This window comes from Cercospora beticola, chromosome 3 (assembly GCF_033473495.1).
Source record: "Cercospora beticola chromosome 3, complete sequence".
In the NCBI taxonomy this organism is placed as follows: domain Eukaryota; kingdom Fungi; phylum Ascomycota; class Dothideomycetes; order Mycosphaerellales; family Mycosphaerellaceae; genus Cercospora; species Cercospora beticola.
Window position 1 is genome coordinate 1,793,432 of NC_088937.1, and position 26,139 is coordinate 1,819,570.

At 54.1% G+C, this 26,139-nt stretch overlaps 7 protein-coding genes across 7 annotated transcripts; 3 read left to right on the plus strand and 4 right to left on the minus strand.

Annotated features, from left to right (window-relative positions):
• Positions 1–149: 149 nt before the first annotated feature.
• RHO25_004661 (uncharacterized protein) lies at positions 150–1,010 on the minus strand (the record flags this gene model as incomplete). Its single annotated transcript, XM_023595582.2, has 1 exon — positions 150–1,010. The coding sequence occupies one exon, from the start codon at positions 1,008–1,010 to the stop codon at positions 150–152; it is 861 nt and encodes a 286-aa protein (XP_023457950.1).
• A 384-nt stretch (positions 1,011–1,394) lies between these two features.
• RHO25_004662 (uncharacterized protein) lies at positions 1,395–2,591 on the plus strand (the record flags this gene model as incomplete). The annotated part of the gene is made up of 1 exon (XM_023595583.2): positions 1,395–2,591. The coding sequence occupies one exon, from the start codon at positions 1,395–1,397 to the stop codon at positions 2,589–2,591; it is 1,197 nt and encodes a 398-aa protein (XP_023457094.1).
• Positions 2,592–5,612: 3,021 nt separating this feature from the next.
• On the plus strand, positions 5,613–7,960 carry RHO25_004663 (uncharacterized protein; the record flags this gene model as incomplete). Its single annotated transcript, XM_065602578.1, has 5 exons — positions 5,613–5,693; positions 5,746–5,816; positions 5,872–5,912; positions 5,968–7,237; positions 7,291–7,960. The coding sequence occupies 5 exons, from the start codon at positions 5,613–5,615 to the stop codon at positions 7,958–7,960; spliced, it is 2,133 nt and encodes a 710-aa protein (XP_065458650.1).
• Positions 7,961–8,447: 487 nt separating this feature from the next.
• Positions 8,448–9,932, minus strand: RHO25_004664 (uncharacterized protein; the record flags this gene model as incomplete). The annotated part of the gene is made up of 1 exon (XM_023595585.2): positions 8,448–9,932. The coding sequence occupies one exon, from the start codon at positions 9,930–9,932 to the stop codon at positions 8,448–8,450; it is 1,485 nt and encodes a 494-aa protein (XP_023457096.1).
• Positions 9,933–10,489: 557 nt separating this feature from the next.
• RHO25_004665 (uncharacterized protein) lies at positions 10,490–19,337 on the minus strand (the record flags this gene model as incomplete). The annotated part of the gene is made up of 2 exons (XM_023595586.2): positions 10,490–19,260; positions 19,307–19,337. 2 exons carry the CDS (start codon positions 19,335–19,337, stop codon positions 10,490–10,492), a joined length of 8,802 nt encoding a protein of 2,933 aa, XP_023457097.1.
• A 388-nt stretch (positions 19,338–19,725) lies between these two features.
• On the plus strand, positions 19,726–24,745 carry RHO25_004666 (uncharacterized protein; the record flags this gene model as incomplete). The annotated part of the gene is made up of 2 exons (XM_023595587.2): positions 19,726–24,645; positions 24,698–24,745. The coding sequence occupies 2 exons, from the start codon at positions 19,726–19,728 to the stop codon at positions 24,743–24,745; spliced, it is 4,968 nt and encodes a 1,655-aa protein (XP_023457090.1).
• Positions 24,746–24,898: 153 nt separating this feature from the next.
• On the minus strand, positions 24,899–25,996 carry RHO25_004667 (uncharacterized protein; the record flags this gene model as incomplete). Its single annotated transcript, XM_023595588.2, has 1 exon — positions 24,899–25,996. The coding sequence occupies one exon, from the start codon at positions 25,994–25,996 to the stop codon at positions 24,899–24,901; it is 1,098 nt and encodes a 365-aa protein (XP_023457091.2).
• Between the last annotated feature and the right edge of the window lie 143 nt (positions 25,997–26,139).

Here is a 26,139-nt window from a genome sequence, read left to right on the forward strand (position 1 = left end):
CGCCATTCGCCTTGTACGGTCGAGGAGCAGTTGATCGTTCAGGACTGTCCGGCATCTGCGAGCAGCTTGTGATAGTGTTCGCCAGCAATGGTGGTTTGACGCCGCGTTCTTCTCAGTCCAGCTTGTGATTTGGAGCCTAGGCGCCCGAATCATGATGCATGTGTAGCCGTGTCGAGAGACTGCGTCGCGGCACTATCCATCACATCTGCCGTTGGTGCATTGTCCCTGCTCGCATCTGGCGCGCCATGTACCTTTGCCTCGTCGATGCCAAAACTAGCATGCTCAATGTGCTTTTTGTAGTAGTAACTTCCGTCCTTCGGCCTCAGTGCCGGACTGATACCCTCCATGACCGTTCTGAGTATACTGTCAATGCCAGTCTGATGTTCTGCATCTCGGTTCCAGATCTGGATCAGCATGCTATTGAATCGCACGCTGAGGCTGACCCCACAGATGTCATCCCTGAAGCTAGTTTTGTGCTGCTGGTCCGCTTGAACAGCCTCCTGTAGCTGCTCTCCAATAGCCATCATGCATATCTCTTGCCAAAACTGTGCAGCCACCGACTTGGGGACGCGGAATGTCCAACTCCCTCCTTTTGCGTTACGGGCGTCCTCCCACACTGGCTTTACACCTCTATGAAAGAGGTGAATGCTGTCGCGGAGCGCCAGGCGGGAGATATCGAAGTTGTTGAACACGGACCAGAACTGGCGCACATCGGAGATGGAAGCGAGAGACTCCAAGCGGTCTTCATAGCTGGCGGCGTCTTCGGCGGGCGGTTTTGCATCTGCCACTGAGCGCTCCTGTCGATCGTGCCAAAAGTCCCAGCCATGCACTAGAACTGGCGGAGGGGCTGCCTCGCCGATGTGTCGATTCTCTCTGTTTGCGTTCCGGTTCAGGCGAGCCCGCAGAAAGCTGGCCATTTCGGCACCGCGAGCAGGCGACGTGGTAGCCGCCTGCTCCTCGGCCTGGATGCCCGGGACGCCTGATACTTGAAGCTGCGGCGGATTGGCCATGGTGGTGATTTTGCAGCGTGCAAAGGGTTGTTCGAGTGGGATCCGATGGAATGAAGGAGGATTAGTGTCTGGTGTGAGCGGAAACAAAGACGGCTACGGAAGTGGAAGGTGGGTGGGCTGAGGCCGGAGAGATGTCCTTGTCGAGAGACATGTCTGGCATGGACGTGGAACAGCGTGGCTATGCGTATTCAGCGACCTGGTCAATGTGCAGTGTCACCACTGTTCGCGCGGGCAGGCGCGTATCGCATGCGCGAGCGTGTGGTGCTGCAGGAGGGGCATGACGTGCGGCAAGGGACAAAAAGCCAAAGCAGCCGAGGCCGCAATGTGGAAAGTTGGGCAAACCATCGTGTCTGACTCCGTTGCACCTCCTCCGTCCACGCCGCCATGGCCACCGAAGCCGTATCGACGACGCCTGCCGCTGCCGACGACAACTCGCACATTGTGATCAAAGCAAGACACGAGACCGCAGACACGCAGACCTTCCACGTGGGCACGCGGCGGTCGATCCTCGCGCGGAAACAGGCCGATGAGGTTGTCAAGGCATTGCGGGAAGCATGGCCGGAGCACAACTTCGAGATCCACGCCATGAGCACGACGGGTGACAACAATCAGAAGACGGCCCTGCACAAGTTCAATGAGAAGGCATTGTGGACGCAAGAGCTCGAGGTTTTGCTCGAAGATGGCTCGCTAGACTTGATCGTGCACAGCCTAAAGGACATGCCCACCCAGCTGCCCGTGGGCCTGAGTCTCGGCTGTGTGACTCAGCGTGAAGACGCGCGAGACGCATTGGTGCTCAAGCCCGGGCTTGTCGACAAGGTCAAAAACTTGAAAGACTTGCCCGCGGGCGCAGTCGTTGGCACGTCGAGTCTCAGGCGGACAGCGCAATTGAAGCGCTTTTACCCGCAATTACAATTCCAGGATGTTCGTGGAAACATTGGGACGCGACTGGCAAAGCTCGATGACCCCAATTCTGACTATTCAGCAATCTGCATTGCAGTTGCTGGGCTCGAGCGGCTCGGCCTGAGCCACCGCATCAGTAGCTACTTGTCCAAGGAAAACGGCGGTATGCTTCATGCTGTCGGTCAAGGTGCGCTGGGCATTGAAATCCGCTCTGACGACGAACGCACGAAACAATTGCTTTCGAAAATCGGTGATGATCGTTCATGGCGGCAGGCGCTTGTGGAACGCTCGCTCATGCGTACTCTCGAAGGAGGCTGCTCCGTGCCCATTGGAGTCGAGACCGAGTGGATCGCGAAAAACCGCATGCACGACCAGCACGCTGGAGTGGGCATAAAGCCAGCAGAGGACTATAATCAGCTCAGCGGTGAGGCGACGACTGCTGGTGGCACGAAACAGCTCGAGGTTGAGCCTAGTGACGAGTTACTTATGCGTGCTATCGTTGTCAGTCTTGACGGCAAGGACGCTGCCGAGGTCGAAACACGGCGCAGGATTACAACGCATGAACAGGCCCACGAATTTGGGTTCGATGTCGCCAAGATGCTGGTCGAAAAAGGGGCCGACAAGATTCTCGAGCAAGTGCAGCTAAATAGAGGGATCATCAAAAGTCAGGGAGGGGCATAAGTTGCGGATACACATAACATACAGCACTACGTTGGTAGGGTGAACACCTAGCACCTCTTGATGCGTCCCTTTGGCAGAATCACCATTGTTGCATCTCTCAGACGCTGCACCCAGCAGCCTCTTCGCATTCGGCTCTCAATAGTCTGCCCCGATAGCGCCTGGAACTGGCGAAAAGTCCACTGAACATGAGTGCGTTGATCCTTCATGGGCTTCGTCGAAGTACCGCATTAACGAGGATTCTCCGGGCAACCGATTGCCTTCGACATCACTAGTCTTGCAATGACAGAAGGCTTATGATGTCAAGCGGCTACATGTCTCGCCTGAGCATCTCTCAAGTTTTGAGTAAGTCGTTGACTTCCCTGGATCGAAAAAATCAGCCGTGCTCCGAGGCATCGCTGGAAGGCTGCGGATATGTGGCTTCCGTTTCGTTGAAGCATGAAGTTAAGGTGGCGAACGAGACAGCAGCCCTCTAATAAAACATGCACGGAGCATGCGAACAGAACTGTGGAGGTCGCTGCCCGGAGTTGATTGCATGCATATCGCACGAAGTGGCAGTCAGCTTTGTCGCGCGCAACTCGGCCGGTACCGAATACATGCTGTGAGTAATGCACGACATGCAACCATCACGCCAAATCACAGCTTGTGGAGCACGCGAACATTGTGAAGGGTCCCGAGATTCCTGACAACCATTCCGCCCCGAAGACGCCGTTCAGCGGGGAGACATGGTCCGCGACTGTCCCTGCTGAAGCGCAGGCTTGGCGAACAAGCATTGTGCGCACATGTGCGTCCTGTCAATTGTGCCTGCTATGCTATCCTGCAGAGACAACGGGGCGATTATGGGATCCAGCCAAGAAGCATAGCAGCGCTTCTTCAGTGGAGAGAGCTTACGACGCCCCGGAGACGCCTTCCCCGCAGTTGATGATTGTATACTGTGTATGTGATCTGGTGGTTGGCTGCAATAGCTTGAGTTCAGTTGTGGAATTGGTTCAAGGGCATCGCGCCCATTGCTCGTTGCTTCCATGCCCTACCAAGTCCATCCACTTCGCAGAGCGGAACGAGCGGATACAAAGAGCTTACAGGCTGATAAATCCTCCAGGTCCCCAACATCGCCATGGCTCAGTCAGCCTCCAACTCGCCATCGCCACTAGGACTGACTGCCGCCAGCTTCGAGTAACTGCCGAACTCCAGTATTGCACGGGTCTCGACCCGGATGTGTTTCTGCGTCGGTTCGCCTCTGCTCACTGAGCGTACATATGAAATGCAGCGAGCTTTGGGCGGAGGCGGACAGCCATCAGGGACGCGAAGAGACCCTCGAGTTCCACACCACGTCACTGCTCGGTTCCTGTTCCGCATGCACGACCCGTGCACCGCCTCCGCTATGCTGAGATGAACAGCCTGATTGATGAGCCCGCTCGCAACCACTGATTGACCCCGGCAAGCGAAGGTGAAGCGCGTAACTGTGCCCAAATAACAACCCCATCGACGTCTGGCATGGCTGTTGACACGCGCAAGCGCTGGCACGGGCCATTGAATGAATGTGCGCGCTTCGGCAAGTATATAAGCACCTTCTTTAAACGTGATGGCTGCCGTGGTTGCCGACAGACGCAGCACGTGGCGATCTACACGGTTTTATCGTGTCGCGTAGCGAGCGATCAGACACGTTGAGCTGGAGCGCCGCCCATTCAATAGTTGGTTCACACAACATCCTGCCTCGGAGGTCACGCCGCTTTCTGTCGATTGTTTTAGCCCTTGGAGCAAGGCGCGATCTTACTGCGAATACGCGGTATTTGAGCTATTAGCAATCAGAAATGCGACTCACGCAACTGGTCTTAATACGCGAATCGTCATTGTGAAGACATCGCAATACCCCCCCCTCTTTCGGCCATGAGTCTGATGTTCTGGAGCTTTCTCACGATGCGCCATCGTGATTCCCCGGTCTTTGGCGCCCTCTTATCGCTGCGTCGGACAGCCTCTTGCCCTCATTGAGCATGCCGCACGCTGATATGTTAGCTGTCGTCCCCAGTGCCCGCGGCCCGGTGTCTCCAACCGAGCACCTCGCCGAAGCAGAGGTTTTTCCTAAAGAACAACCACATCGAGCTACGACGAAAAAGCGAAAGAGAATCCACATGGCCTGTCAATCACCGTTCGAAGATGGATACCTCTACCCCGGCTGCAGATCTGTTGCAGGGATAATTACAACCGCGTTACAGAGACTTGCGCTAGATGATGCAATAAGCTCGTTCGTTACACAGGCCGGTCCAGGCTCCGGTGAACATGCGAGGCTGGCAGGGAGCGATCCACGGCACTAGCAAACTCTGTATTTCCGTTGGTGAAGTGAAGGAATGTGGTCATAGCTTTTGTGGGTTTCGAGGTGCTCCGTATGCATTTCCTGCTCCGGAGACACAGTGACAGTGCAAGGAGCTTGCTCCGAACGAAGGACCTTCCGGAGCACACACACTCTCTGTGCCATCGGACAGGGAACGCGGCCGCACAATGCGAGAAACAGCGACCAGAAGTGCTCGACGAAGACATGAGGGCGACATGGACAGCCTAGCTTAGCACCAGGAATCGCTTTTCAGCCGTCATCGTAAGGTCACATGCGTAATGGGAGACCAGCAGAGAACGAACAAGCCCTTCGAAATCCTCAAACATGTACACGCGGGCCCGCAGGAAAGCGGGACTGCTAGTGACTGCCGATTTAACTAGGCACTGCGTGTACATCGGGTTGAAGAGTCCCTAGACGAGCCCATTGATGCCATACGTGCGTGTTCGATGCTACATGCGCTGCCAGTACAGAGGCATACTTATCTTCTGGTTTCCGATGGGTCTTTCCAGCCCAGCTGCCCAGTCCTTTCAGACAGCAGCAGGTTATTGCCAAGGCTCTCAGTATCACAGACGGTCATACCCCAGCAATCAACCACAGCATTGACCCCATTGCTCGGCGAGCTGGTGCGGAGACATCATTCCACGGACCTACGTCCACTATCGTTCGGACATCCCCGTTTGACAGCCACAGAAACCATGAGCATGGCCGAAAATCTCACAATGGCGCCCTCACCGTCCTTGGGCGACAAGATGCAGCGTAAGAGAGCCGCCAGAGCAGTAGGTCATGTCGGGACGAGGAAGGAGTTATCCGTGCGCTGACAACAAGCAGTGCGACCAATGTCGACGACGAAAGTCCCGTTGCGATGGCCAGATGAATTGTTCCGCCTGTAGGACGATTGGGTGTGGCTGCCCGCGATCCTGGTTCCTTGAAGACACAGCTACTGACGTCGAGCAGGCTACAATGTTCATTTGGTCATCAAGTGAAGCAATCGAGAGGTCAGTGCTTACTCCTTCGCGGAGAGTATGGTCGCCATTGCTGATCTTTATCCAGGCCCTGCCTACGTTGCGCATCTTGAAAAGAAGGTCAAAGCTCTGCAAGAGGAGCTGCGCCGCTCGCCGAACCGCACGGATCACATGGATACATCACTAGAAGAGCCAATTGTGCAGATATCTCCGGGTTCCAGCATCAGCCACCCATCTCCGATGAATACCAGTGCGCGGCCTTCGCTTTCGTCGAAGTCTTCTGATCCAAGTTACTTTTACGCCGACAATGCTAGGTCCGGTTCCGTTAAACCCACGGATGGCTGGGTGCCACCGAATGAGACGCCGGTTTACCTCGAGACACTCACTACTGAGCCACGAGGCAAAGCTTTCGGGACCGATGTGCTTCGCCAGCTCTTCAACTATTGCAACCAGATCGCTACATCACCATATGGGTCACAGGACTCGTCAATGAAGTTGGTCCAGGCGCTAGACAACCCCCAAGCTATCGATGATGGTCTAGTAACAAGCAGTCCGCTGATGCCCGAGAAGGAGACCACCCTGAAACTGGTTGAAGTAGCCTTTAGTGAGGTATTTCACCTATGGCCGTTCGTCGATAGAGCTCAAGTGGACCGCACCCTATTCCGATTATACAACACCACCTTGTTTGGACAAGAAGCCAGTGACAAGGACGAACTTGCGTTGGTCCATGCTGTTCTAGCATTAGGGCATCGATTCGATTCGACTACCCCAGCTGCAGCTGAATTCAGGAGGGTACAAGGGCTGCAGTATTTCGAGGCAGCAAAAGACCTCGTTCCACTAAGTGCCTGCGATCGTGACCTCGCATCTGTTCAGACGGTCCTCTGCCTCGCACTGTACCTGAAGGCCGCTCCAGCCCCAGCGAAAGTCCACTCCTATGTAGCAGCAGCATCTAGCGCAGCCCTTCGGCTTGGTCTTCATGAAGACGTCGCTGGATTTCCAAAGGACGAGAGCGCATTACGACGCCGTGTCTGGTCTGCCTTACAGGCTTTTGACATTTATACATCAACAGCGCTGGGCGTACCGAGTGTGACCAACGTTGAAACTTGCGAGCAGAATTCATACCCGCCTCTTTCCACTGGGTCCAATTCTGAGCTGGTTGCAAGCGATGCTCATATGCAAATGCTGCGGATACTAGCGCATGCTCTGGACAAGACCTATCGCAGTAAATCGGCGAGAAAGCCTGTTGGCATCGGCACATTCGCCGTTGACCAGAATGCCATCAAGGAAGCCAGTGAAGAGCTCGAGACCTGGGCCCAAGGCTGTTCTGTGCTACTGCAAGCAGCAGCTGACATGACGAGGTGAGTGTCGAGCGAAGTGCAGCACTACAGAAGCGTGCGCTGACGGTCCGCAGAACACAACTTTGCCTTGCATATGCATACGATTATGCACAACTACTGTTGTATGCTCCATTCGTGCATTATCTCACGATGCCAGGAATAGATCCTTGCTCGCAACCCTACTTGATTGGAATGAAGGCAGTCAATGCGGCATTACACGCTGTCCAGGTTGCCGAGCTCTTGCATCACAAATTGCAATTCCACGAGGCCTATTTCCTGACTATCGACGTCCTGGTATACGCTGCTGTAGTACTGCTTGTCGTCGAAAGCGGCAGCACTGAGGTACCCCTCGTCCTTGAAGCAATGCGGGCTGGACGTGCAGCAATGGAACTCTTGTTGATGCTTTCACTACAGACTGATACAGCATCGCAGTGCTGGAAGGCTCTCGCTGTGCGGTCTTCTCGAATTGCTGGGAATTCCGGAAAGTCGATCGGTGGAAGTAGGACATCAACGATACCGCCTTTCCGAGAAACAGGTCTTCGGCGTGCAAAGGCGCCAGGATCCATCGCCCTACCCATGAGCAGACCCCCCACGCTGCATAAGGCTGATAGCGGCATCGATTGTACGGCCGATAGTCGCAGGCAAAGTCTGGTGGGCTCGTTTTCTGGTGTCTTTGACCCGGGTCAGGGCTCCTTTGACTCCCAATTCAGCGCAGAAGACAATGGTCTGCAGCTGCACCCTTGAAGAGCTGCGATGCAAAGTGCTGGAGACGTAGCGTTCTTTCTTACGCGTGAAGATATGGGTGGCTCTGGATTCGATGCTTCGAGAAGGGTATCCCGGGGATGGCGTTGCTGGCAGCGTGGGCGGGTGCATGCTTTTGTTCTCTGGAGAAATTACGAATATTTGAAACGACATCGCGATTCACGTGCAACCGGGGATTTTGGACCGTAGACAATTGGGTAGAACAGTAATGCAATAATGAGCCACGACTAGCCGTTCCATTTCTCTGGGCTCGTTGTAGCAGCTCATACGCTCATAGAATTCGTAAGATGAGCTCAGTCAATGCTGAACAGCCTCCGTCCGTAAATTGGCACTACACGCTCAAATGCATGAGCTTGCCCATATTCACACTAGGAACGCTTCGGACACGATAAATTCGTATCAACGGAAAGCCTCGCTGGTTTCACACTCCGGATATCGTAGCTCGAAGCGATTGTGCTCTCGGCAAGCACTACTCGCCCTCATTCGCCAACCGATGTACCACAGGAACGGAGCTTGGAGGGACACTGCCGTACTCACAGATGACCATGCGAATGTACTCAGCAGGAGTGATGTCGTACATGAGGTTCAGAATCTGTAGGTTCGGAATCTCCTTCCAGTCACGCAAAGTCTTCAGCTGTGACTCGCTGGTGTCATTACCCTTTTCAATGGCGGCACCTGGACTGCCCCCAATTGCTGGCAAAAGTTCCTCGGCTGGCGCAACCTCGTTCAACACGATGCTATCGAGCGCCACTTTGCCACTGAATTTGACAGACTCACAGCAGACAATGACTGGAATATCAGCTCGATGTGCTGCCATTGCCACAGCTGCAGTGCCAATTCTTGACTGAAGGCAGCCATTGGACAGCATACTGTGAGCACCGAGGAGTACTACTGTGGCGTCTGCCACAGCTCTTGCGATACCGTGAAATGAGGTGTACTCGACTTCGACACCGGCGTGCATGAGAGAAGTGGCAAGAGTTTTGCCTTCGAAGAGCGGACGTGAGTCAATGCAAATGACGCGAAACTTTATGCCATTGGCGTGAGCGCGCAGTATGGTCTTCTCGACGATGGAGCTCTTGGCATATGTGAGCACTACCGAGCCGGGTTTGATCTGTTGGCATGCGGAGGTGGCGATGGCTTGATCAGTGACCATGATGCGCTCTTGAATGAACTTGTCGATCGAGTCACACAAGTAGTCCTTCGCCTCGTGTTCTGGAGTGCTCGGATCGATCTCGACAATCAGCTTCTTGAGCCATCGAATGGCATTGCCCATGGACTCTGAAATCGGCCGACATGATTTCAAATAGTCGATCTGCGGAGAGAGGTGATGTGAGTTCATGTGCCTGGCGAGTGAAGTCCCACCTGGTGTTGTGTACTCTTGGATGGCTTCCTTGAATGCATTGAGCATGCCAACGCAGCGAGCAGTGCTGCCTGCAATCTCGTAGCTGCTGATCTGAAAGCCGAGCGCAACGACTGCTGGGTGCACGTCCTTCGATGCTCCTTCGATATTATGCCTTCGCGATTGATTGTAGAGATGGCTGAATAGCTCCACGTTCTTGCTCTCCACCTTCTTTTCCACCTTTTTTGCCACGTCTTTTGGCACACTCTGCGAGACACGGCGGGCCCGCACCGGCAGAGGACTCTGTTGTGTCCCTCCCTGCCTCTCTTGTGTGCCTTGCTTGTTCGTGCCTTTCTGCTGCTGCTGTTGTTTCGGCTTTTGTTGTTGCTGACCTGCTGCTCTACCGCTGTCGGCACTGGCCGCACCATTCACGGACGCTGGTGCTCCGCCTCCGCCAGCACCTTTGGCCTCTTTCTCAGCTGCTCGACGCGCTTGCTTTTCGGCTTTGGCTCTCTTCTTGAGCTCTGCCGGAGAGAGCTTCTCTCCTCCCTGTTCCTCAGCTGGCGGAGCACCGCCCGGACTGGCTGACGTGTCTGGTCTCTTTGGCTCGGACATGTTGGCGAGGTGCAGCGGCTGTCTCGTATGTATAGGGACTGTTCTCAGGCTAAGGCTCTCGAGGAAAATGTAGACGTTGTGCAATGCTGCCCGCCGAGTCTCGATGAAATTCGCGTGGACTTTGGACGGCACGACTCAAAGATAGCCATTGCTCCTAGCAGTCGATCGCCATGTTGTGTGTTGCACAATTACAGAAGAACGTGATCTATTAAGATGTTTCGGTCGGGCGTGGACGTCGATAGTGGGGGTTTCTCGAGGCAGAGCGCCTGTATCGGGTCCAATATGTGCCGCAACGTTTTCGACTGCAGATGATCTCGTGGTGGCGTTCGTGATGATTGCTGGTGGCAGTACTGTGTTGTGGCAAGCTTGGGCTGGGATGTGTTCAGAAAAGTAGACGCGCGAAGTGAGTGATTCATTTTCCACGGCCCACACGGGTCGGATGTGGGCGAGGCGTGAGTCAAGTGGAACTCGTGGATTTAGTCTGAGCACTTGATATGTGCATATTGTACAGACCATTCTATCGCTCTATATAATATCTGCATGACTTCGACCCATCACTAAAAGTACGCTGCCCATCCTGCAAACAGTACTGCCAAGTGCTTCTCGTCTGTAGCTTGCTGGATCAACTCATTGACAGCTGCAGCAGTGCTCAGCGTCTTCGACAACTTCTTCTCCACGATCGATAACGCCCGATCAGCTTCTCCTGCCTCCTGCTCCTTTCTCTTCGACGAATTCGCAACAGTACCATTGCGGCGCGAAACTTCTGATTGCGCGTCTTGCATCCTCTTGGCTCGCAGTGGGGATATCGTCCAGTTGTGCAGTGGATCGTAGCGCAGCACATTCAGTAATGTCATAATACTGTCCTTATCCTCGCGTACCGCATCCAACGTGAACTCGCAGCAGCGTCGGAATACCCCCTCCACACCGGTTGATCCCATTCCATCCACGATGTCGCGAGTGAGCCGAAAAGGCACGAGCTCTGGAATTGGTAAAACCCGCCCAGCCTCGAACGCGACCCCGAGGTCAATGTGCACCACTTCACCTGTCTGCTCATCGAGCAGGATGTTACTGCAGTGTCGGTCTCCGAGACCAATGATATGGCCAAGGATGGATATGCTTGCTGTCGTACGTGAATACGCGGTCCGCTTTGTGAACCATTCGTCCGGGTCGTCGAAACGCTCCAGGAAGAAATGCCGCATGACGGGGTTCAGGTTAGCACAGACCTTCTGGAATGCGGCGACGCGGTCGGTCGTAGAGCCTTGTCCATTCGCGTACGCCCGCGCGACCGCCTCTCTGGCCTTGTGCGGGGCCATGTCCTTGGGATAATACGTTTTATGCGCTGGGCTCAGAAAATCATTGATGGGCATGGAATTCGGGACGAATTCGATGATGCCGGACCCGCTGGAGAGCGGAATCACTTTGTATGTGCGAAGCTTGAGATCCCTCTGTCTCGTTGCCTTGTGATTGCGTAGCATGCTGCTGACTTCATCGAACACCTGTTCCATGATGGCGTCCTGCCGCAGGTCATCGTCGCCGCTCTTGTAGAGCTCGCGGTACCATTTACCATCAGTCGCTTGCAATTTCAGCATCTTTGGTGCGCTGAGACCACTCATGATGGATACTGTCTGATCAACCCGTGTGATGGTGGGCACATCACTATAAGACGCGCTTGGTCTCAACGGCAATGTGATGGTGGCAGGCGGTAACTCCATTGGCGGGATTTTCTGATGCACGCGAAAAGCCTGCTGGAAGCGACTGATGTCGATCTTGCTGCCACCGCCCCCCGACTCCGGCTTACTTTCTGCCAATGCCTTGTACCGCGTGTCTGCTGCAAATAGTCTATCAGCGATGCTGCGGCTCTCCTCATTCTTGCTAATTTCAATGTGGATTGACTTGGCGGCACGATAGCGAGAAGCAGTCGCAGGGTCTGTGGCCGTATGCATCGATCGAGGCGCGAAGAGATGGTGCAAACTATGCCAGGGGTGTTCAACAAAGATACGTCGCAGCAGTTCCGCTAGGGCTTGCTGAAACGGTGTCTTCGAATCATCCAAGCGTGACATTAGCTGGTTCATTAATCTGACGAACTTCCAGCTTGGTACCTGTGGCAGGTATTTAAGCACTGTGGCGTCCGGACCTTGGTCGATGCCATCAGTATTTTCGAGCCAGAGCGCGAAGAATCGCAACACGCAGATGTCGTGATCCTCAGAAGCCGCAAGCGCCTGCAGATAGTTCTGCAGACTCAAATTGACATAATCGCTCTGAGTTTTCCTCAAACGCCTTTCTTCCGCAGTATCAAGCTCGAGCCATGTCTGTGCTTGATGCAAGCTTCTGCTCATCTGATGTCGCTCGGGCTGCGTTTTCTTGCCTGTCTGCAAAGCTTGCCTATAGGCTTCGACCTCTTCCTCCTTGCTCTGGCGCAGTTTCGTGACGCGATTCAGGTTTTCGACGGTGCTGGGATTTTGCAATTCGTGATCACAGAACTTGGCGAATTCATAATGTACTTGACTGATTTCTGATCGATCCTTGGTCCTGGAGACAGCGTTCAACGCGGGTTTGAGATATTTGCTTAAAATCTGCTCAGGTTTCTCCAGACGAGCTTCGGCAGATTCATGGGCGAGCTGCGCAAGGAGACCGGCGCGCCCAACAGCAACGTCTTGACCGGCAAGCTCAACGCCGGGCTGGCTGAGACTTGAGAGCATTTTGACTGACATGGTAGCTTCTCCTGCATCCCATAGAACTGAAGCAGTCTCCATTTTTACGGCGCTTTCCACCCTGATTCCGGCTGCTCCACAGGTCTCGATCATGTCGCTCATGGTCGCTGATGCGGTGAGTGCCTCCTGTAACTTGGAGTGCTCTCGAGAGAGGCGCGAAAATGCCAGTAGCGCTTCGACTTCCAGTATTCGGCATCTCTTTAACGCGACATGCATGCTCTGTTGCAGATGCACATTTTGGCTGAGCACACCGAAGAGCGTGTGCCTTCCCGACAGAAACACCTTGACGTCTTCGAACTTGGCTAAGTGCATCCAAGCATGTCGACGGGCGAAGACTTCCCACCGCTCGTCGAGATCTGCGTCTGCAACGGCAGTTGTGATTTCGCTGATCTCTGTTAGGGATGCGAGGTTGGCGTACCAGGTAGGCGATGGAATCGACGCTCGATCTCGTCGGATGCCATGCTTCACAAAATCGAACAATGCAGTTCTTGATCTGTCGAGGACTTGTGTGGCGTCGCTGGCTCTGCTGAGGTCCTGCAGCACACTAAAAGCTGCTGAGGACTCGCTGTGTCCTTCGGGTGGCGTGATGTCCCATTGCTGCAGACTCTGCGCTGCTTTCAACATCTCCTCTTGGCATCTTGATGTGCTCCCTACGCCTTGCGCGACCAAGGCGAATGCTAAACTGTTAAAGTTAAGGCTCGAGAGCGACTGTATCATGCCAACGGCATCATGTTCAGCCAGTCGATGCGTAGAACGCATGTGGCTATCCATTTGCGCGGAGCGCAGCATCATGCTTCGGAAGCCATCTCCCTCATGATCCAGTCGCTCGAGTACTGCACTCAGCGAAGCTTCCTGTGTGACGCCATAAAACGAGTCAGGCTCTTCCATTTGTTTGTAAACGGACAACAGAAGTTCAGGCGGAGGTCGAGATACAGCTTGATCTTGAGATGAGGAAATCCTCCTCGAATTCCTGCGGCTGTCCTGGATAGGTGGAAGACATGTGGATTCAGCAAGCAGTAGTGCAGCTGCGGGCATGGCACTTCTAGCTGCTGCACGAACAGCAACCATGTTATCTATGTTCAGCCAATGAACGCGGTCTGCACGTGTCGTCTCTCCAGGAAACGGTTGACTCCGCAGATATAGCAAGACGCGCAAGAGAAATTGTTGCTTAGGTGAGACGTCCTCGTCATCGACACACAAGTGGTCGTTCACAGCTTGCGCGAGGAGCGGCGCAATTGTTGTGTGCTCGTTGGTAAGCAAGATGTGTATGATCTGAGGAAGCAGTTCTATCGCAAGCCCGCGAACATTTTGGAATAGCGCCACAAGCGAAGAAATTATCGGATCTCCAGCAGCCCACGAGGACAAGACGGACGCTAGCTCTGTTGCCCAGACCTCAAGACTAGTCTCGCGGGACAATGCCATTGCCTTCTGCACGAGGTTGGTGTCCGGTCTTTTGGGGAACCGGTCCATGACAGCCAGCGTCGGCTCATACCCGTATGGCCCGCCATAAATTGCAGAATAAATGGATTCAGGGGTCATCTCTTGGAACTGTATGGCTCCTTCGGTATCTGAGCCATGAGAAAAGGTGTCTCGCATTCTGCGTAGGGTGTACTCTGCTAGGCCAGCCTCTGACCGGTCTTGAGAATAGACTAGGCGAGCCACCCTTGTCACCAGGGCGGTGTGCGAAGCACGCGAGGCATTCTCGGCATCCAGTGTTCTCATCAACGGCTTTCCGGAGACGGACTGAACAGGTCGTGCTCCAGTTGCGGCGTAAGCACGTCCCAATGAAGTAGCTGCCCACGTGGTGAATGATCTGCTGAGCGATTCAATCTGCAAAATCTCCCAGATCTCTTGGGAATATCGTGTTGCCTGTGAGTCATCGCCCAAAACATCTGATGCTGTTGTTAGCGGCAAGATGAAATCCTCTGCAAGAATCTGTAAAGCTTCAATCGTGTCATCGCGGGAACAGAGTGAGTCGTCCGCACTCCATTGATTAAGCAGGAATAGCAGGAGGGAGCTTTCGGCGCTGTCGGCGTTGGCGTTTCCAGGAAGCTTGACGTTCCCTAGTGCTTCAGTGAGTCCTGAATACGCGCTGCACTGAGTGTCCCACGTCAATTGTGACAAGTAGCTTACAAGCCACGTCTGGAATTCGCCCATGACCCTCACAGTCTCGGAATGGTGGCTTTCTTGAGTGGTGCTATCATGTCTGCTCCGAGCATGCTTCCTCATCTGCAGAACAAGAAGTATAACAGCGCCTGTGGTGAAGCGAAGGGCTGAGCGAAGGTACTCGCGACTTCTGTCGAACAAGTATTGCAGCAACCCGATTGTGTCATTAGCGCAAGCGCTGTCACTCACGAACGGTCGGAGAGAATGGATCAGCATCTCCGGACCAAAACCATCAAGCGCAATCGTTCCGGCGAGAGCGACCGCTATCATGACTCGTCGAAGGATTCGACAACACTGCAAAGACCCCAATGACATATCCACGGCATCCAACAGCATGCGAGTGGTGAGAACGAACGATGAAGCATCCCAGATACTAAGTGGAGAAGCGTTGACACGTTTACACAACCTGATCAATTGGTCCAAGAGATAGTGTCCAGTGAATGATGGCTCCAGCGCGGGCGGCAATTCCTCGTCTTTCCGAGTATGCTTCATCATTTCGGCGAGGGCTTCCGCTGTTCCAGTATAACCATCATGCTTGGCCAGCCATTTGTCTGATCGTGCGTCCTGCTCGGTGGAAAGCAGGATGTAGCCAACGATCGTTGGCAGGTGTCGACTGATGAGCTTCTTGTGCTGATCCTTGCCACCTATGCTATCTCGCAGACGATGTTCGAGGTGATTTGGATCTTGCCCTTCCAGAGGCTTGCTCACGACGTCTTTGGCCAGGCAGTACGCCACGCATTTGCCGTAAGATTGTCTGATAGCATCACGTGGCATTAACTTCAAGGCTTTCTGCATAACCTCAAGCCCAGCTTCGTCGCCTCTGAGCACCAGCTGCGCCATGATCTCGGATCGATGACGCCGCAAGAGGTCGTACAGGGAGGCATAGTGAAATGTTTCCCAAGGAAGTCCAGAGATGGCATTACCATTCTCGAGCCAGGTATGTAGCAGTTGAGGTGCGAAGAGCGAGAACAGCTTCTGAGGATTCTGTAAAGGTAGCGAGGATGCTAATTCTTGGATGCATTGGCGGGCATGGGCAACACAACTATTGACTCGCCCAGCAGTCTCGAATATGAGCCAAGTGCAGGATCGCAGGAGCGATCGCCAGCTTGACCCGAGTTTCGACAAGTGAAGTAATCGTAAGGCCATGCCTTCTGGCCAATCCAAATTGGTGGGCAGATTTCCCGCTAGGTCGTCGAACATGCGGGCATGCTCCGAGAGCACTAGCCTGCCAAACAGAGTTGGGATCTGATCAGCAAGCTTGTACTGCACCGCGATGGGTAGTTTACCGAGGAGTTTGAAGCAGCAGCTTCGCGGAGTGCCTGCATCGCTGTCACGGCCATAATCCGACCTGAGCTGGCAAAGTTGTACAAGTAACTGCGCCAATCTCCTCTGCACGCTAGGGGAGAAGATGTCATCAGTAAGCGCGTATTCGGCGAACCAATCGTAGGTGTCAAGACCTAGACAGAAAAGGTGGGGCTCGCCACTGTCTGTCCAGGTGTCGATCAAGCTTTGCATGAGGTCGAGCACGCAGCCCAGCGCAACCTCTGAAGCACGGTAGGCATACTTGCGTGTCAGTTTCTCCATGAAGTATCCCAGAAGGCGTTCGGTGTCTTTCGCAGTCAGCGGGACACCTACGCCGGGAAGGTTGGCAATCATGTCGCGGCACGAGAGAAGCTCTTCGTCGCTGAGAGATAGAAGGAAGTCTACAACGGCTTGCGAGGCTGATGTGATGCTGACAACTCCTCCCGCGCCTCCTTGCAGGGTGGTTACAGTAATGCAGTAGAGATGCACGTTCAGCCTGAGCGCCGTGCTGCTGTACGATACGTCGTCATTGCTCAGTAATTCACATCTGCTCTGCAAGATATTGCTGCCACGACTTTGCTGGGATTCGGCCGCGTCGTCGAAGTCCATCGCGTCTTCATCAAGTGTGTCATCGCTGGTGACATATCTCTTGTTCAGCCCGGTAGCGAGAGCATGGCATATTGCTCCCTCACAAGGTCGCTGTTGCCCAGCGACGGCCGCATCGATAGAATGGGCGGGTAGTTTCGAGCATGCTGCAGATAGAGTGGAAACGAAGGACGCCATGTGCTCCGCTTCGCAGCGATCTGAGGCAACGAAGGCGCTCAACGTGTTGAGCATGTCGTTCGCCAGTTTCTGCAGCTGTCCCAATTTTCGAGTATCCCTGAAAGTCATACACCTGGAAACGCACTCGGCGGTCAACGCCGCTTTGCAGAGCATGGTAACGGCATCATTACTAGGAGGCCGAGCGCGATCGTGCACTAGGTCCTTCCACGACTGCTGACACAGACCCAACTCCGCAATGTTGTGATTCAGTATCAGAGACTCGGTCGATATTCGCGATGAGTGGGTAGACGTAAGCGGAAGCAAAGCGAACTTCTTCATCATGTCGCTCAGGATAGGCTTGGTAGCTGGTTCAAGCAGGAGGTACGCAATGGCCGCCTCGTCCTCCATGCAAGATAACCACGCTCGGGCACAGAGATCCCAAATAGGTGGCCCGCCAACATGCAAATGATGCAGGGCTTGACCAAGGCATGTCGAAGTCAGAATTAGGATATCCGAAGCTTCGTATGATGCGGCGTTCATCGTAGTCGGCTTGTCTTCGAGCTTGCTTGGCTTGAAGTTTTGAGACAGCCAACTCACGATGCTCTCGGATGTAGCGGCTGCCATCGTGGGGTTCTGTTGCTGCGATGTCCTCATCAAGATGGTGAGCAAAAGCGTGACTGCATCTGACAACTGGCTCGGGCCGCTCAATTCCATTGTATGCGTGATAACGTGGACGAAGTCTAAGCATTGCGCCTGTGACGTGAGTTGCGAGGCGAGCAATACAGACAGAGTGTAAGCCGCAGCGCGGCAAGTCGAGTTGTTGCCCAGTGCGCGCACACCTAACTGCCATATTGTGTTCCATGCATCCGTCAGATTAGAGCTTGATGCACAAGGCTGCACAGCACAGCTGGCAGCCGCGAGAAATGCCCATGAGCATATGCTGGTGTTGTCCTCGCTGCAGTTAATCAAGAGGCTGTCCACGATCTTGTGGAGTTGTTGACTCGAGAACCGCAGCTGCTGAGCGAGGAAGGCCATTGTTTGGAGAGCACAAATTCGCTCTTGTGTCGTACCTCGACTTGTCGTTTCCACAAGCGAGCTCAGCGGGTCTGTAAGTCGCAATCGCTTCTTCGGACGGAGATCTATCTCATCCTCGTCTTCATCGCGGTCCGCCTCGTTGCCAGCATTGGGTGTCTTATGCTGCTCTGCATCGATCAAACTTCTGCGGAGAAAAGCAAGTATATTCACAAGCACCCAATTCAACTCGGCTCGTGCGCCGGTGGGCCGCAGTGAAAAGAGCGCAGTAGCGACTTGTCCCTTTCTTAAAGGGCCGCTATTGATTTCGAGACGCAAATCTTCGAGTAGCAATCCATTTCTGTCGTGTCTGATCGAATACTCGGTCTCCAGGCTGTGCAGGAGGCGAGTCAGTTCGGGTAGCATGGTCACACGTTCCTCTCCTTGCATCGCATGCGAGATGTACGGTCGAAGGAAAAGAACCGTTGTGAGCATTTGACCAAGGGCTGGAGACTTGGTGGACCAAAATTGCTTGACAAGGCGAAGGAGCTGGCTCGTAGCTTTCTGCGTGGCTCGGATACATTCTGTTCTCGTCCACGATAAGATATTGTTGATGGCTCCGAATGCGTCAAGGTGTGCTCGTTCTCGAGAGAGGGTGCATGTCTTGAGTGCATTGATGATTGTCCACAGATGATCGATTCCTGATGACAGTCTTGGTGCGTTCGGCGCGGCGGTCAACAATCGGAGGCAGCCGACCATCTCTTCTGCAATCGGCTTTATGATCGATCGCTTGCTCTGCGAGCCCACGGAGTCGCGGATGGTAGAACGGGAAGATAGGTGGCTCAGGCCGTAGCCCGTGCCTCCTCCCATTGAAGAGGTATCATCATCTGAGACTTCTTGCTGAGCCTGTGAGATCACTGAACTGCAGAATCTGGCCAGCTTGTCCCAGTGCTCGGCTTTCATTTGTTCCACGTGCGGCTGATAGCTGAGTACCGCGCGCAAGGTCTTGGCATAGTCCAGAGCCAGCGGCTCGCACAAGCTCCCGTTCGTCAAGAACAAGCATCCAGTCACATGGTCTAGTACGGCTCTAATGGTCTTAAGTTGGAGCACACGTATACCAGCCTCGACCGACTGGCGCAATCCCCCTGCGATGTCAGAGAGACGATTCGTTGCGCTGGTACGGCTGTTTGCGGTCTTCGCATTGAGTAGCGAGTTCTGTCCATCTAGGGCAACCTTGAAAAGGACCTCGAAGATATGGTGGAAGTCGCGATCGAGAAGATGTCGGAGCCGGCTACTGCCTTTGTTGTGGCGAAAGATGTGCTTGAGGTCGTCCAAGCCCTGTCGACGGTCGGCGGCCTTGCTCGCCTGGATGTGATCTAAACGGTCAGCTTCAGACCGGGTTTGAGGTGGATGGACGCGTACCGAGAGCATCCTCCAAATTCACCTGAGCCATCTTGATGATTGCAAGCGCTCGTAAAAAGCACAGAGCTTATCGGCGCGTGAAAGCATCGAGCTTCGCGAATACGTTCGGCCAAAGCGAGCTCGAAGGCAAACTGGAGCAGTGATGGACCATTGGTCGAGGCCGACTTCAAAGTGAGATGTATGTGTCAGCGGTGAACCGGTCCGTGACTTTTCTAGCAAGCTCGAGTTGCATCGTCGGTGTTTCGCACGTGAGTGGCGCGAGAGTGGTCAGTAAAGTGTTTGGCTGACGGGGGTGAAGTACGGAGTGCCAAGACAAACGCGTATGGAAGTCGCGACTTCTCTTCTCTCCAGCTCAAGTGGAAAAGTTACTGCTGCTGGACGCGAACCGGCCACTTTGCAGCAGCGTGCTTACATCAATCATGGCGACCGAAGACCCGCTACTGCGCTTGCAGATCCTGCAGCGAGACCTCGTTGCGGCGACAGACTCGCAATTGAGGAACATCACGCGCCTTTCGGACCAGCTTGATGCCAGCGTCAAGGATCTGGAGAACTTGCTGAAGCGCACGAGGAAGAATGACACCAGTCGCAACATCATCAAGCCGACGACCAGTCCGCCGACCGACACGATCACCGTTGACGATGTTGAATACCGTGTGCGAGAAGAATTCCGAGACGCGGCTATTGCTGTCGCCAACGAGCTCGATCTCGACGAGGTCGAGGCGGCGAAGCTCTGCATACAGGCCCAGATAGACGGCAGCGCGCCCGATGCGTCCTTGCCTTTGCGTGCCATGGTTCGATTCCACGAGCAGCGTGCAACATTACTGGACTGTATGCGGCTGTTGTTACAACTGGGCATTGACACAGATGCTGCGCCCGACGAGGAACAGACGGAAGCCTTTCGAGAAGTGGGAAGGAAGATAGTAGAAGGAAGAGGTCAGAAAGGCAATGAGGAGAAGCGACCAGATCCCTCCGCATACTGGCGTGCCTGCGTTGATGGGCTGGGTGACATCGAGAACTTGATCAAGAAAATGGCTGATGACCGGGAGCGACTTGCCGTCACAGAGCTGGGTGCATCGCCGGACAGGAACGAGGCTCTTCGCGCACAGCGATACCTCTTGACCCGACAGCATGAGTTCCTGGCTGCCATCATGTCTTACTTGATCCGGGGAAGTTTCGTGCAGCCGGAGGACTATCGCATTTTTTTGAGCAAAGCTTCGACTTCGGAGACAGAGGTCGACATCACGATTCACTATCTTCCCATCTTAATCAGTGGCGCCTCGCACATCGGCTCTGAAGGTGTCACCAGTCCAGAAGTTGCTCGCGATTTGCACAAACTATTCACCCCGGGAAACACGCAACTGCAATGGAAGCAGCCGATGCTCAGGGCAGCGGCAACCGTATGCTGGCTCGCTGAGTACAGCTCCAGGTTTATGGGCAACTCACATTCAGCAAATCAAAGCTCCGCCACCCGTAAGGCCGAGGAAGAAGCCCGCACCAAGCTTTTCTTCGACTCTTTGAAGGATAAGGCGTTCCATTTCATACTGGCTGCTGCCGCCTTCCTGAAGCCGGTAGCCTGGTACGACCCCTCGCGCACTGGAATCGTCGATTTCTTGGTCGATGGGGCAGTGAGCGTGGTGGAAATGCCTCGGGCTTCGAACGATTTTTCGGTGCTGACCATGCGCGAGTTGCAGGCATTCGCGGATGCGTTTGTGACCAACATGCCCGACTGTCTTCGTAAGCTGAAGCTTGACGAGGATGAGATGAGGCGAACCCTACTATCGCAGTCTGGTAATGGACAAGCGCATTCTGAACTTGATCTGGAGCGTTTCATGGTCATAATGGCCTGCGCGTATCAGGACGACGCGGAGGCTGCGCACGACTTCTGGGCCGACAAAGAGAGCAACCTCTATGGGTTCCTCAGATGGGTTTCTGTGCGACTGCCGACCCCTCGAGTGGCAGCATTCTGTCAACTGTTGAGGTCCATTGCATGCGATGACAAATCTGCCGATCAGGCTCATCGCTTTTTACTTGAAGATGCGGGCATGGTTTCAGGAAAGCTTCGCAAGACATATGCAGTCAGCTGGACCCAGATCTTCAGTGAGCTTGAGCTCTATTCAACCGGCCTCAAAAACCGACCAGCTGCCGTACCTGCACCTGGCCAAGAGCGCACTACGGTGGAGGACAACTTCGAGGAACCTGAAACGGGCATCATGCTGGACTCGTATCTCAGCCTCGCCTCGCACATATGTCGCTCTAGTCCAGAAGCAAGGAACTGGCTGCTAAAGGACCAACCGTTCCATCTTGGCGAGGTGATGTTCCAGCTGGCCCGAACTGCTACCATTGCGCGTGTGCGAGCGTGCTGCCTGGACTTGCTAGCGGCATTGCTCACGGACAAGGTTTTGGAAGTCCGCAATGGCATGTGGGTGCTTTTAGACAGCTGGATTGCAAGTGCTGGTCTAGATGGGTCGCACCTCCCGCGAACACAGCCGCGTATTCAATACCCAGCCAAGCAATACTTGCAGGCCTATGCCAATAACGCAGAAGCAGGCGCTGCCCTTTTGGCACTTCTGAACGCATTGGTATCTCCCTTTTCAACTCAGGCTGACATGCCAGTCGACAACCTGCCATTTCCGGAAAACCTTGGATCACCACATCGACACGCCGGAATCGAAATCTATGTTGATTTTGTCATGGACGCTGTCTTGGCTCGCAAAGTACCACGCATGCCGGCCGAAGGTGAGCTCAGCCTGCTGACTTTTGTTCGATATGAGTGTTTGCATTTCACTCAACAGTGTCTCTCAAGCTTCAACGAGGATTTGGTACTTCTGGCCAACACGACGAGTGTTGCGGTCGAGTCAGCCATGGAGACGAAGTCATTGGCTACATACGCTCGATTGCATCCATTCGCTCGAGTGATGGAGTGGCTATTCGACAAAAATGTCATCGCATCAGTCTTCGCAGCTGCCCAACAGAACTTGGACACCTTGGATCACGCTGAACCGACTTCCCCCATTGTTCGAGCCACTGTCAAAGCAATACAAATTCTGAATCTGGCTTGGAAAATGCAGCCAACATACTTCGACATTGTTCGCCCTATCGTTGCAGGACAGAACACAACGACACAGCGGGTCACTAGCTCAACACTTTCTTCAATCGACGATGCATTTCTCACGCACCTCGATGCTGTGATTGACATTGCTCAATTCACCTCAAGCAAGCATCCCGAACTCAGTCTTGAGTCCACGGCGCTGTTACAAAGAATCGCATCCTCACGAAAGATATGTGAGAGTCGCGAGCCTGGTATGGCGCGGTCAACTGGCAGTAATCGTCTCATCGGGCTGCTGGCTCCACTGAGCGAAGATTTGACTCTCAGTCTGCAAGCCAACTTCCACCTGCTCGAATGGGATTTGGAGACTGAGGACATTCCGCCTAAGATGATCAAAGCGAAATCATTGCTTGACTCTTTACGCGCAAGTCTGGATGCCGCGAACGGCAAGCCTTGTCTCGCGCATTGTCTGCTTGGCTTCCAGTGTTACGAGCGGACTGTGGGTGTTGCGGATCATAGTGCTTTTGGGTCTTCGAAGGCATTGTTCCATGCCATTGCCAGATGCGCCGTCGAGATGCCCGTGATCAGTGGGCCATCGGGTTATAGGTCGTGGCTGCTGAGCGTTAAGCGTGGATGTCTCGAACTGCTGTTGAGGTTGGCGACGTCCACGCTGACTGAGCGCATCGTTCAGCCGGAGTTGCGTTCGATGGATTTCTTGGCCGCACTGTCACGATCACAAGCACCAGCCTCTACTCATCCATGTTGGGACGGCAAGACGACTCTCGAACCAAGCGCTCTGTTGGACTCATCCGCTACAGCTATCCGCGACTTCATGCATAGTCGAGAGTCATTCTTTGAATATGCTGCGTTCGATCTACGGGCAGCTGTAGAACAAGGAGCGTTCTCCGTGCAAGAGAGAATCGTGAGCAGCATGCTAGGGTCCATCAGATTGAGCAACGGCGAAGAGCTGCCCACATCATCCATCTTCGAGCTGTTTGATTTCTTCGACGTGGAGACTGTGCCTGCTCTGGAGCCAAATTACACCCAGTGCACGGTATTTGGCGACATCGATCTCTCAAGCTGTACCAAGGACGATCGAGAAACAGTAGTGGCGTTCGATCTCAACCTCGCGCACCAATTACTGATTCTTCGAAAGCGTGAATTGAAAGAAAATGGGACGCTCAAGGAAGCTGCCGACTTCGACAAAGCGTCCGATGAGATATCGGCCATTCTTGCTTCGCTCACCAGCCAGAATAATTGGAGAGCGATACATGCAGCACGTGTTGCTGCGCTAGAAAGCTGGACCGAGCTGCTGTCGCTCATTGTTACCAAAGGTGGTTTGGATGACACTGCGATCGTACCACTGTCACTGCAAGGGTTGCTTCTCGTGTTGCCCAAGTACGAGAAGAGTCTTGCGGACGACATGGAAGCAGCTGGACTACTGGCCAAGCTTACCTTGACTTTCACGATTGCGATCAGTCCGGCTTCTCGCGATTCGTCCCAGCAGACTGCGAACGTGGCGAATGAGCGCTTGCTTACAATATTCCGGATCTCACTCAAAGTGCTCACGGACAGCAGCACTGATCCGGCTCTACGCGATGTAGCGTACCGGACAAGCTGCACGATTCTTGGGAACCTTTCAGCGTCGACCACGTCAACGAATGCAAAGCAGCTCTACCAACTAGCGCAGAATGCAGGCGATCGGCTGCTTACTGTCGTTACTGAGGATGCATTCTCCGGACGCGGAGTTACACGCGTGTCCGCACTGTTGTTCCTGGACAGCATGGTATCACTGCACCAAGGCCTTAAACTGAACACGCCTTTGCTCAGGGCCTTGCTCAAACTGAACTTCATTCCAGTTTTGATCGATATGAGCATTGGCAGTGTCTCCGCTGCATTTCATGCACAAGAAGAGGTGGTCACGACCCTTGCATATTTCCACACGGCGTTAGCACTCATGTTGCGACTATGTCAGACACCGGATGGCACACAATTGGTTCTTAATTCTGGATTTTTCAGTGCTGTTGACGACAGCAAATTGTTCAGCACGGATCCCGATATTGGCTTGGATATCGACAATCCCTCGGCACTGGAAGAGTTCTACTCCATACTAACAGATATACTGCGCGTGATCGTTGCTGCTGTGGTCAGCAAAGGCTCCCAACCTGGAACAGCGTTCTTGCAACAGCATCGCTATACTGTCCAAGCAATCTTCAAGCAGGCGTCTCGCGGGCATGCGGTCAAGGTGGCAAATGAGCTGAGCAGACTAATCCTTGCGACGGATTTCCTGGAGGTAAGCAGTTCTGATCTGTACTACCATTTATCGGTCACTGACAAATTCGTAGGATGACGAAGCTGCCACTGGAGGGGCATCGAGGAACGGCTTTACGTAGACAAAATACTGCGCAATGGAGCCCAAAGCTGGAACGCACCTCTTTTACAATCAGTCGACTGCCATGTGACCGTGAACAGTATCCTTGACATTCGCCAGGAATTTCATTTTTGTACAATTGGTCGACACTTTCGGTCGCGTATCATCTACAAGCTCAAGTGACAAGCAGGATCGCGCTACCCAGTTGTCTCCTCAGGTCCTCTTTGTCCACATCGTGCGTGTCCTCGACCTCGCCCCACTGCTCCGTTTGGTGCAATACTTCCAGCGAGCTCGCCTCTTCTGCATGTTCTATCCCGAACTTCCCCTTCTCCGGCGCCTCCTGGATATGCTTCCACTCGGTGCTCCATTCCACCAGCAATCGCACCGCTATCGTCAAACTCTTTGTTGCTAGTATTGCTCGTTCTAGGGCCGCAAGGTCAAATGCTGTCAGGCCCGACACCCAGCCACGAACCACTTGCGTGGTCATCTCGGGTTGTGAGATGGGCATGATGCTATCCTCACTCAGCACAGGCACGATCTCCACGCCGGGGAAGATGTGCGTTGTTAAGAAGGCGATGATCGGTTCGGCGATGGCTTTTTGGCGTGCGCGGAGGTTCCTGGATGATTGATTCATCGGGTCGTGTCGATTGTTCTCGGGTGCCCAGCAGAGAAGGGTATCGGTCGCGAAGTAGCGCATCGCCATCTTGACAATGTTGTCCCGTATTTGTTTGTTTCCAGAGCTGTCGGCAGTCTCTACATCAATCGCTCGGGATGTGAGTGAGGTCAAGGGGATGTAGTGCTGCTTCAATGCCTGCTGCGCCGACACGAGCTGGTCCCATTCCAGGGCAATGGCAGCTGCAAGCGCACGCTTACTTTTGGGCAGTGTCAAGATCTCCTTCGTGGCAGTCCGCACAGGGCGGGAATCCAACATGATTTGCAATCGTCCATCTGCAGTCTCCTGAACAGCCACATTTTTCCAGAAGCGCTTTTGCAGTGCAGATCCAGGCTTCGTTGGGTCGGGCTTGGTCTTCTGACCTTGCTTCAGCAGCTGCGCTTGTTCCCTTTTTCGCGCCAATCGACTTTCCGGATGGGTCGGCGAGACTTCAGGCGCTGATGGAGGAGGACCGGGCACGGTTGGGTGTGCAACGGGCGTGGCAGATTTGGTGGACGTCGTGTGCAGCAGACATCGCCGACAGATGGATTGCTGGCTTTTCTGGTGTCGCGCGATGGACCGCGCGGCCCTCAATGATGCGCGCGAAAATGAAATCTCCATGGTGTACGTTCTGGCTCGAAGTGCAGTCATACTACCGACAAACATGCACGCAGCTCGGCAGTCGGAGCGGACTCCCGACTCGCTGCACAACTGAGTTTCACTCGGGTTGGTGCCAAGTTCAGCCGCAAAGCACAGCTTCCACA